The 11,548-nt window shown below is 44.0% G+C and overlaps 1 protein-coding gene across 1 annotated transcript in view; it reads left to right on the forward strand.

Annotated features, from left to right (window-relative positions):
- Positions 1 to 5,840, forward strand: part of CYTH4 (cytohesin 4) — a 47,277-nt gene extending 41,437 nt beyond the window's left edge. Inside the window, exons 12-13 of the mRNA XM_081879512.1 lie at positions 3,600 to 3,754; positions 5,306 to 5,840. Coding sequence (XP_081735638.1) covers positions 3,600 to 3,754; positions 5,306 to 5,378 — 228 coding nt within the window. The 3' untranslated portion in view covers positions 5,379 to 5,840. The remainder of the gene's footprint in view (positions 1 to 3,599; positions 3,755 to 5,305) is intronic.
- Positions 5,841 to 11,548: the final 5,708 nt, after the last annotated feature.

The following is an 11,548-nucleotide window of genomic DNA, read 5'->3' on the forward strand; positions in this document are numbered from 1 at the left end:
CACAAGGGCCACAGAAAGACTTTGAGATGGATCAATTCCTTAAAACTAATGGATTACAAAAAATAACTCAGGAAATGAGAACTACCCTGAATAGTAATATTACACAGCAAGAAATTGAAAGTGCCATTCAGAACCTTCAATTAGGCAAATCTCCAGGCCCTGATGGACTTACCTCCAAATATTATAAGGTTTTGAAGGACTATTTGATACAACCTCTGTTGGAGGTCTGCAATCAGATTATGGAGGGGAGGAAGGCACCGGAGACGTGGAAAGAAGCTTTCATCACATTGATACCTAAACAAGAAACTGAAAAGACCCAGCTTAAGAACTACCGCCCCATCTCACTCCTAAACGTGGATTACAAAATTTTTGCGGATATTTTGGCAAGTAGGTTTAAAAAAGTACTTAATGAAGTGATCCATAAGGACCAGGCTGGCTTTCTCCCCGGTAGGCATTTGTTTGATAATACAAGAAACATTATTGACATTTTGGAACTTCTACAAACAAATCTTAATACTAGAGCGGTTTTAATCTTTATTGATGCGGAGAAAGCCTTTGACAACATTTCTTGGATGTTCATGAAGAAAAATTTGGAAGGGATGGGAGTGGGGCGGGGGTTTGAAAATGGAATAGAGGCAATTTACTCAGAACAAAAAGCTAAACTGATAGTAAACAATGTGGTGACAGAGGAGTTTAAAATTGAAAAAGGGACACGACAGGGGTGCCCCCTATCCCCCCTATTGTTCATTTCAGTTCTGGAGGTGCTATTGAACATGATTAGAAAGGACCGGTCTGTACAAGGAATTGAGGTCAGAGTGAAACAATATAAACTGAAAGCTTTTGCAGACGACTTGGTATTAACATTACAGGAGCCAGTCTCTAGTACTAAAAGAGTGTTAGAATTAATTTCTGACTTTGGTCGGGTGGCGGGATTTAAGCTGAACAAGCAAAAAACTAAGGTTCTAGCAAAAAATTTGACAACTACAGAAACAGATGAGTTCCTGAAAGAAACAGAATTAAATGTGGTTAAAAAAGTAAAATACCTAGGGGTGTATCTGACCTCCAAAAATCTGAATTTGTTTAAAGATAATTATGAGAAATGTTGGTCAGAAATCAAAAGAGACTTGGAAATTTGGTCAAGATTGAAACTTTCCTTGTTGGGCCGAATAGCAGCTATAAAGATGAATGTATTGCCGAAAATGCTATTTCTGTTCCAGGCCCTACAGATCGTGGACAAAGTGGAATGTTTTGGAAAGTGGCAGAAGGATATTTCCAAGTTTGTTTGGTAGGGCAAAAAGCCCCGAATAAAGTTTAAAATACTAACTGATGCGAAAGAAAGAGGGGGATTTGCCCTGCCAGACTTGAGGTTATATTATGAATCTGCAGCCTTCTGCTGGTTGAAAGATTGGATCTTATTGGAGAACACTGATGTCCTAGATCTGGAAGGGTTTGATAATGCTTTTGGGTGGCATGCATATTTGTGGTATGACAAGGTTAAAGTTCACAAATTGTTTAAAAACCATATTGTCAGAAGAGCAATTTTGATGGTCTGGACAAAATATAAGGACTTATTGGAGAGTGGCTCTCACCGGTGGAGGCCAAGGCACGTAAGAGACTTAACATGGAAGCCTACTGGCCTAAATATTGGGAAATAATTGAAAAAATCGGAGACAATTGGAGGTTGCTGAGCTTGGAAAAATTAAAAAACAAGGTGCGAGATTGGTTGCACTATGCTCAAATCCAGGAGGTTTTTAAAGTGGACAAAAAGGTTGGATTCCAGGTGGAAAAATCGAAATTAGAGACAGAATTGTTAGAGCCAAAAAATAATCCTATCAACTTCCAGTCTTCCCCACTCACCTTCCAGGAGAGTCATTAAGTTCTAAGAATGATGGAGCAGCCACTGCACTCACAATTCTTCACACAAACACACACTGCTGTGCCTCTTTGCAGAGTTACTTCCCTAGGCCACCTGAAGGAAGCTCATGGACCACCGATGGTCTACAGACCACACTTGGGGAACCGCTTCTCTAATGTGTAACAACGTCCATCTACATCCCCACTTTTTCTTTCATGAAGTCAGAAAGAGGATTTGTTGTACTCAAGTTATTTGTAGCTCTTTTGTTACAAAATGTTTGACAGATGAAATTCTTTGAAGGAAAGATTACGGAAGCAAGGGGGTATTGGTATCAAGGCACACGGAAAGACAAAATTTATACCTTCATTTCCCAAGATGCAATGGGGTGTTTTTCACGCCCCACCTACCTGTAACTATTCTTTTTTTAAAAAAGAGACAAAGCTGCACATTACACATTAAGCCAGGGTAGCTCTCCAGATGTTGCCCTGCAGTTCCTCTCATCCCTGATGAGAAGTGGGCTTCATTTCTTGCCTGTGCTTGCTTCACACTCGTGGTTTTTGTCACACTGGCTTGGATCACTCCAAATCAAAGTTTGCATTTTCTCTCAGAAATACATTATGTATACAAAAAAAATAAAAAAAAATGAAAAAAAAAATGTTACATACCACTATTTTTGAAAAAATAATAGTACAATAATAGTTTACAATAATAGTATATACAACCATACAGTGAAAACCATACAAAAAGGTTAAAATCAGAAAACAGCGAACTCTTGTGGAAAGACATATTCTTAATAGCCTGCAGACTTTCAAAAGTTGAGACGGAAAGCCCTGGTGGAATCTCTCTTGGCAGAGTATTTCACAGTACTGGGCCAATGGCACTAAAGGCTATTTTTTGTTGTTGTCAAATGAGCTGCACTGACTTGGAGAAAGACTAGCAACGCTCCTGCAGATGATCTCAGTGATCAAGCTGGAATATAAGGGTTCAGGCAGTTCCTAAAGTACCATGGACCTAAGTTGTTCTTGGCTTTGTAAATTAATACACAGACCTTTGACCTGGTTTGGTAGTAGATGCACAGCCAGTGAAGGTGTATTGTTAGTGGCGTCATACATTTTCAGCAAGATACCCCCATCAGCATTCTAGATGCCTCATTCTGCACCAGCTAGGGCATCCTAACCAATGGCAGCCTCACATACAGTATGCATTTGAATATGCATGTGAATATATGCATTTCTGTATGTATTTTTTCTCCAAGTTGCCTTGAAAAAATACGGTAAATTTTGATATGGAGATGTGCAAGATCAGAAGAATGGCTATGTTTCGATCCACAAATTTGCCCAGGAGACACAGATCGGGTCATCTCACGCCAGAATTGGCAAAGTTCAAATCCTGCAAGTCAATAAAATGAGTAAATAAAATGGCATTCTCTGTTGCAAAGCCTTCCCTCTCTAGATAAATTTCAGTCTAAGTACACAGTTGAGGAATGCAATGCGAAGTGTTTCCCCAAGGTCAAGCAGCCAGTCTTTCTCAGAAAAAGGAAATAAATCCCAAGTTCTTCACAGTGCAGTGTCATTGCCACGAGATCACATAGAATTTCAGCATTATTGTATATGTGAAAATCTAAAGGGGGATGCCTTTGCAGCTTTGACCTAAAGCACAGCAGAAACAGAGGCTTGCCGCATGTTGGATCTTGTAGCTTTGTTGATTTCCAGTCTCTTGAATCCCTTCCATTTTCTGTCCTTAGAATTGCTTTGAGCTCTTTAATACAAACAGCAAGGGGCAGAAAATCAAAGCCTGCAAGATGGACGGAGACGGGAAGGTGGTTGAAGGCAAACACCAGTCTTACAAGATCTCTGCACCCTCGGCAGAGGAGCGTGACCTATGGATTGATGCAATACGGTGAGAAGGAAGGCTGTCAGGGTGATGTGGCAGCATGGTGGTGCTGTGAGAACAGTGGGCACAGGAGGGGAAATTGGAGGGGAGAAATACTCAGGGATAAGGCACACCATAGTTTCTCACCGGTGTGACAATCGAGAGCCCAGTGCGGTCCTGACGGGTGGTGCACCCATGAACCCTCACAGATCTGTGCACCTACATGGCCTCATTTGATTTCTAATCGCCCGTTAGCTCTAAGTAATTCATGGCAGAATGTGTGGACTGTCTCCACTGCAAAGCACAGTGTTTTGAACTGATGCAAATGGTCCGTCTGTGCCATTTGATCTATGATGGTGATTCATCTTTGGGTGCTGCAGTCACCAAGCGAGGAACACGCATTTGTGATCCACCTCACGGCATTCACAGTTTGGTTCAGGATCTTTTTAAAACAAAATAAGGAGACTGCCAGTTTTTAAGTATAAAAGGTGGCAAGACCAGACATGTGTAGAGGACATAGACACATACTGAATTAACCTGGTACCATACCTTTTGGGGTTTTAAAGGCCAATGCAGCATAGGTACATTGGTTAAAAACCATGTAGCCCACTTTCCGTACTGATATGTTTGCTAGCCCTGGGAAGGAGTGAGCCCTTTGCTCCATTCTATCAGCCACAACATCCTGCCTTTCCTTCTTTGCCCCTTAAAGTTTTGTGCTGATCACCAGGTGGCTTTGATTCTCCTATGAACAGCATCCTACTTCCTACAGTGGCTAACCAGATGACTCTAGGAAGCAACTGCCCTTCCATCTTGTGCATTCCCAGGAACTGGTATTCAGTGGCATATCACTCCAACTCTGAACATGGAAGACAGGGGCTGGGCCATAGCTCATAGGCAGAAAATCAGCTTCACACAAAGAAGGTCCCAGGTTCAATCCCCAGCATCTCCAGGCAGAGCTGGGAATGTTCCCTGCCTGAAGCCCTGGAGAGCTGCTGCCAGTCAGTGTAGACAATACTGAGCTAGATGGACCAGTGGTCTGACTCAATATGAGACATCTTCTTACCTTCTTATGAATTTCTCGTGGCCTCATTTGACTATTTCCCCATAGCAGATGCCTAGGAGCCTTGTCCTGTTTATTGTCCTGCCAATAGCATTGTTCTTAACTGAAAGGTTTGTATGATGTATTCCTGATTTTTAACTGTGTATTTGCAATATCTTATAAGCTGCTTAGAGGATCCCCACCCCCTTTCTAAAACATATTAAGTGCTACATATTATTTTCTAAATAAATTAATGATGTCCTCCTGGTTCCTGTGAAGGTGATCAACACTTTGCTGGTGGCTGAGCCTTGAATATCTCCCATTCATTAATATTTTAATGTTCCATTATTTTAATGTTGTATTTTATTTTTGTTTTTAATTTGTAATCATTCATCTTGTTTTTATTATTGTTTGCAAGCCGCTCTGAGCCCGGCCTTGGCTGGGGAGGGCGGGGTATAAATAAAATATTATTATTATTATTATTATTATTATTATTATTATTATTATTATTATTATTTCCACCCCCTTTTTTATTCTAGAACCAGCATCACACAAGACCCCTTCTATGATCTGGTTGCTGCTCGTAAGAAAAAGATCGCCAGCAAGAAATGAGCTCCCCAGCCGCCATCTTGCTGATGTTTCAACCTCAAGAAAAAAAATTGGCTTCCATGAAGTCCTTCCTGCAAAGGAACTCAAAAACACCTCCAGCTTCCTGTCCAAGGAAGGAAAATGACTGACAGGCTGATGGAGGGTCTCACTCCTGGAGTAAAAATCTAACATGACTTGAGATTGCAGCTCATTTGCCTGAACAGATAGCAGGTCCTTGCATTTGCATCACATGGAGCAGGGATTGGATGCTTATATTCATTGCTCAATGATCTGGGTCAAGGAGAATCATGGAAAGGAGCAACCTTTTCTTAAACTACCCAGCACAGCTGCCACTTATATATCAGGAAAGTCTTGTGGATGTGGATTCCTGTCTTACTTGTCATTCCATGGCCTTCTGGGTAATTGAGTTTTGCAGTATGTAATGAAAACACTCATTTGGAATAATAAAATGAAGGATAGAATTCATCTGCTGAGAGGCAATACAATGGGGTGGTGGTGCTTGTCCAGAGTAAGTCCATCTATGTTTTGGGTCTACTGAGCTTGCCGTATGGTTCTTTTGAACTTTGTCTTTTCAGGACAGAACCACCCAGGCAGAATCAGAACCACCCAGGCAGAATCTGGCTCTGAAAGGTCAAGCAGGGAGTTGGTGGTTCCTGTGTTCTAGCTGCCTGCCCCAGCATAGGGGTGGGTTGTATGTGTCTTGTCATTTTATACTGACCTTTTGGGAGAGCCACCGGGCTGTTGGATTGAGACTTTGGGGCTTTGGTCCAGGAGGCATGCATTCAAGTTCTGCCTCACCCATAACAGGAGGAGCAGACAAATTGCTCTCATTCACCCTCAGATTCTCATCTGTAAAATGGGTATAAGGGCACCTGCTGCCCTGGATTCTTAAGAATTGGTACTGTGTAGAGCACTTTGTAAACTGAAAGTGCTATGTAAATTATAAATAGAAGTAATAATAATAATGATGATGATGAATTGCCACAGAGTGGCAATAAATAAATAAAATTCAAGCAAATGTAAAAATACATATGCCAGATGTAAGGGTGTAGTAAGGGTGCAGTTTTCTACACACACACACACAGGGTTAAACAGATGGAGAAATGACAACTTTTCTTTATAAATAAAAATGTGAAAAAACATTTCAGCCTCTTATGCTCCGTTTTTGTTTTGTGTTATCAACGCCAAACAGAAGCAGTAGGAGTGCTGTGTATTTGTAGTCTTCTTTCCTTTTCCCCTTTGATACATGCAGCCTTCTAGCTGGGGAATTCGAAGAAACCAAAACATTGGCGCAGTTCAAATCAGGGCAGTTTTGAAGAGGCTCAGTCTGCCGTCTTTGATTCAAAATGGCATCCAATTGGCTGCAATCTCATAAGAAAAGTTGCACAGTGAACAAGCAACTTGCCCAGATACAGAGTAATGAATCCTAGCTACATAAGTCATGTCTACTGGAAAAGGAGCTGTAGCTCAGTGGTAGAACACATGCTTTGCATGCAGAAGGTCCTGAGTTCAATTTCTGGCATCTCCTGGAAAGAGTGGAAAAGCCCTGTATCTGAAAACTCAGAGAGCTGTTACAGCACCTTTCTATGTCACCACCTACCTGGTTCTGAAATACTTTGATGCCACTGAAAGATGCAGGCAATGTCCTCCAATGCATTTAGTTTAGCTCTCCATTTCAAACCCCACCTCTGCTACTGGAAGACATAGAGCAAGTTGCAAATAACAGGTGTGGGGGAAGGTTGGTTATGACTGAGACTTCAGCAGGGGCAAATGGTTAAAGCACACCACCAAACCATGGTCTTAATTTTTCTTGGGGTCAGCTAGTTTTGTTTTTTTAAGACAAACAAGAACTTTGTCTATCCACACTTCCCTTTGTCCTGCAAGTTCTTCTGTTTGTCCCATGATTTCTAGGGTCTGATAGCTTTTCCTTCTGTCTCTCTGCTTTCTCCGGGAAAACCCACAATTTGCTGCTGAATCAGAACAAGCATCAATCCACAGGTAACCTGACTGGTGTTTGTTCCAATTCAGAAGTGAATTGCAGATTTTCCCTGGGGAAAGCAGCAAGACAAGAGGAAAAACCCCTTGGACCCGTGCCCAGGAATCACAGGACAGACAAAAGTGAGGATGAGCCCTGTGTCTAGTTGGACTCTTAGCCCTCTGCAAAACTGGAATGTTACTTCCCAGATCTCAGAAGGCTATTGCAAATCTGTGCAGTGGAAGGACTGTTAGACTTGAGCCGATGGTTGCAATCCTAAGAGCTTGGAACATGCTTTCTTTTTCCAAAACAAAAGTACAAATGAATGATCGGAGCACTCAGCTCTGAATCCAGCACCGCCTGGTACACTTCCACAGCACCACGTGATAGAGGACTCAGAGCCAAGTGTCCTGATAAGTCCTCCTTTCGTTTTGAAAAGAGAGCAAGTTCCTAGCTCTTAGGATTGCAACCATCGGCTCACAAGAGGTTCAGAAGGTCATGCCAAAGAGTTGTTGGAATAAGCTGCCCTGGCCTGCCTCGTTCTTCTCTGCAGAATGGAAAGCCAAGATAAGCAATTGTGCAAAGCTATTCCATTTCCATAGTTTATAATTGGTGGAGAAATCAGGGTGGGGATAGTGACACAGCATTTAATTCCCCAGGGTGCAGAATTTTGATGTGGGTGTCTTGCAGAAATGGGGAGCAGCATACAGTCCTGGTGAGGATAAGGTCCATGATGCAGCAGTAGCCAGGGGGGGAAAGCCACTGCGACAACTGCAGAGTGCAAGGCACAGAGGCTACCCTGACCTCTCTCCCTCGCCCCTCCCTCTCTCTCCTTGGCTCTTTCCCCTGTTGGCATCCAGTGCCCTTTTCCATTCACTGGCCTTCCTTGTTTACCTTCCTTGTCCTTTCCATCTGCAATCTCAGCTCTCATTTCTCACCTCTCCTCCTGAAGGGGGCTCTGTCCTCAAGGAAATCTGCAGCGCGAAGGCTGCGCGCCAGTTCATCTACTTTCCCCTCCTCTTTTTCTTTTGCCAATGCAACAGGGCAGTTGAATTAATTCCAATAGGCAGAGCAAGAGAGAGACTGTATCTTAGAGTCAAGGCACGTGCAGACCTGGGAGAAGAACACAGAGGTTTTCCTCTAATGACGGCATTGCGCAGGTCTTTCTTTCCTCTAATGACGCCAATGCACCGAGGATCTTATTGATTGATTTTGCTGGCTTCTGCGTGCCATGGGTCTCCCCCCCACACACACACTCCAACCCATCGAGAGAATGAAGCCCTCCACCCCAATAGAAATCCCAGTGGGTTTCAGATGCGGCATTAGCAGGAGGGAGGGGAAAGAGCATTTTACTCTGCTGGAAAATGAACCTGCAGAATATATATTGAAGGTTGAATTTGCCAGTCGCTTCAGTTGGCTCTGAATCAGAAGCGCTTTGGAGAGTTTGGGCGGCACTATTTGCTCAAGGTATTTGCTAGAGACGGCAAAAAGATAATCTATTCTTAGGGCCCAGAGAGTTGTAAGGGGTTTGTTTCATTTCTTCACTCTTGCCCTGAGGAGGCCACCTCCAGAGTTCATTCCAGCTAATATGAAATCCAGTTCCTGTTGTTTTTTTTTTGTCCTCCCTGAGCAAGGCTTAATTTTGAAAATGAGACAGACCCGCCAAAATGGCAACAAGCCCAGAGCATCCCTATGCGTTTAATCACTGCACATCAAGCAGCATATCAGTCAGTTTAGTTCTTCTCCACCGTAAGAACACAGATGTGCTAAATTGCCCCCGATATGGGGAAGGGGCATTGTGTATGTATGACATAATACATGCACCACCCTCTGAACGCGGCCCGTCACTCCGACTTCCAGCCGCCTTACCTTCATGAAAGAGATGTGCCAGGATGAAGATGCTTTGTGCTGGCATTTGCCTGGGGGAGAGCGCCTTCCAAGGGACATGCCAGGGTGCATCCTTTTGAGGATCACCACTGGATTTGGAATGGGTGGACCATCTTTGAAAATATTAGGCAGCCCGGCCCCTCTAGGTGGCGCCCCTTTAAGAGCATAAGAAAAGCCCTGCTTTGTTGTTGTTGTTTAGTCATTTAGTCATGCCCAACCCTTTGTGACCCCATGGACCAGAGTATGCCAGGCACTCCTGTCTTCCACTGCCTCCCAGAGTTTGAAAAGCCTTGCTAGATCATGCCAAAGTCCTGCTAAAAAGTAAAGGTAAAGGGACCCCTGACCATTAGGTCCAGTCGTGGCCGACTCTGGGGTTGTGGCGCTCATCTCGCTTTATTGGCCGAGGAAGCCGGCGTACAGCTTCCAGGTCATGTGGCCAGCATGACTAAGCCACTTCTGGCGAACCAGAGCAGCGCACGGAAATGCTGTTTACCTTCCCGCTGGAGCGGTACCTATTTATCTACTTGCACTTCGATGTGCTTTCGAACTGCTAGGCTGGCAGGAGCAGGGACCGAGCAATGGGAGCTCACCCCGTCGTGGGGATTTGAACCACCGACCTTCTGATCAGCAAGTCCTAGGCTCTGTGGTTTAACCCACAGCGCCACCCGTGTCCTGCTAGATCAAGCCAAAGTCCTGTCTAGTCTAGCATCCTGTTCTCAGAATGGCCAAAAGCTGGACCTGAGCACAACAGCACTCTCTCCATTTGTGATTCCAAGCCACCGGCATCCAGGAGAATACTGCCTCCAACAGTGGGTGGAGAATATATCCATCATGGTTAGTAGCTGGATAGTAGTCCTATCATCCACAAATAGTGGTCCTATCATCCACAGATTTTTCTAATCCCCTTTTAAAGCCGTCCAAGCTGGTGACAATAACATCTTGAGGGAATGAACTCCATAGTTACTTATGCACTGTGTGAAAAGGTACTTTCTTTTTTGTGCCCTGAATGGTGGTCCCAAGTTCCACCATAACAAGAGAGGCCTTTCCATTTTCTCCACACCAGGCATAATTCCAGGGCTTTTTTCCAACTCAGTTCTGGCATCTCTCAGGTGGGCACCATTGCCATTCTAAAAGAACGAGGGAGACGTTCATTGGAGACGTTCTAGAAAAATAGCACTGTATAATTCTATATGCCTCTATTATGCCCCACCCCCAAACTCACCCTGTTTCAAAACTGAAAAACTCCAAATGTAGGGACCTTTTCTCACAGGGGAGTTGCTCCAGCCCCTTCATCATGTTGTTTGCCCTTTTCGGGACCTTTTATAGCTCTATAACATCCCTCTTGAGGTGAGGTGACCATTCTGTATGGAATTATTTCACAAATACATTGTATCAGGGAATTTGCTTTCAAAAATGTGCATATGAGGCAAACCGCCATACAGGGGAAAATGGGTGTATATGGAGACATTTGCACTAGAATGCTGATGGTTTTCATGAGGATCCCAACACAAACACAATGTGGAAATGTAGAAAACTGAATATTGGAATAATAAGAAATGGAGAGAAAATGAAAAAGTGAGATTTTTCCATCCCTGGTTCCAGGGCATCAAGAGTAGGTCCTATGAAGCCAATAGGGACCTGTTCCCTCCCCCATCTCTCTCTCACACACACTGCAGTTAACATTTTCCCCATCAGACATCACTATTGGCTCCCTGTGTTGAGACTTGTAGCAGCCCATTCATGCCCACTGCCTCACCGCCTGTGTACACCTTCCCGTCTGCACATATACGAATATACAATCCCCTGTCGGATAGTAAATTTGATGGATTGCCGGCCAGCTAGTGTGTTTCCGTCCCTGCTTGGGAACGCAAGCATGCTTGGAGACAGAAAACGAAGGCTGTCATTTGGGGCTCTCTCTCCGCCACCCACCACCCCCTGCATCAAGGACTTCTGAGTGCAGCTGGTAATTTATTTTCATAATAAAGGTCGATATATCTTCATAAAAAGCCAGGAGGCAATGGGCATAAAGCAGAGGGATATGTCAGGCTCCCGCTTTGTCCCGCCTGCACCTTCCCCCTCCCACCTCTGTTTATCAGCTCCTCTTTTGAAAGATAATACATTTTAAAGGGCTTCAAGAAATCATTTGCCAGCGGAGGAGATTGAAACTGGGAGGCCAGCCAAGGATTTTGTTCAGCTGAGTTTAGAGAGACGTGCAGGACAGGATGCAGAAAACATACTATGAAGAAGTGGGGCTGTTGTGGGGTTTGGCGGGCAGCAGGGAAGGGGAAGTGGAGAGAAAGTCAGCAGCCTT

Source organism: Podarcis erhardii (assembly GCF_964252035.2).
Source record: "Podarcis erhardii genome assembly, chromosome: 10".
Lineage (NCBI taxonomy): Eukaryota > Metazoa > Chordata > Lepidosauria > Squamata > Lacertidae > Podarcis > Podarcis erhardii.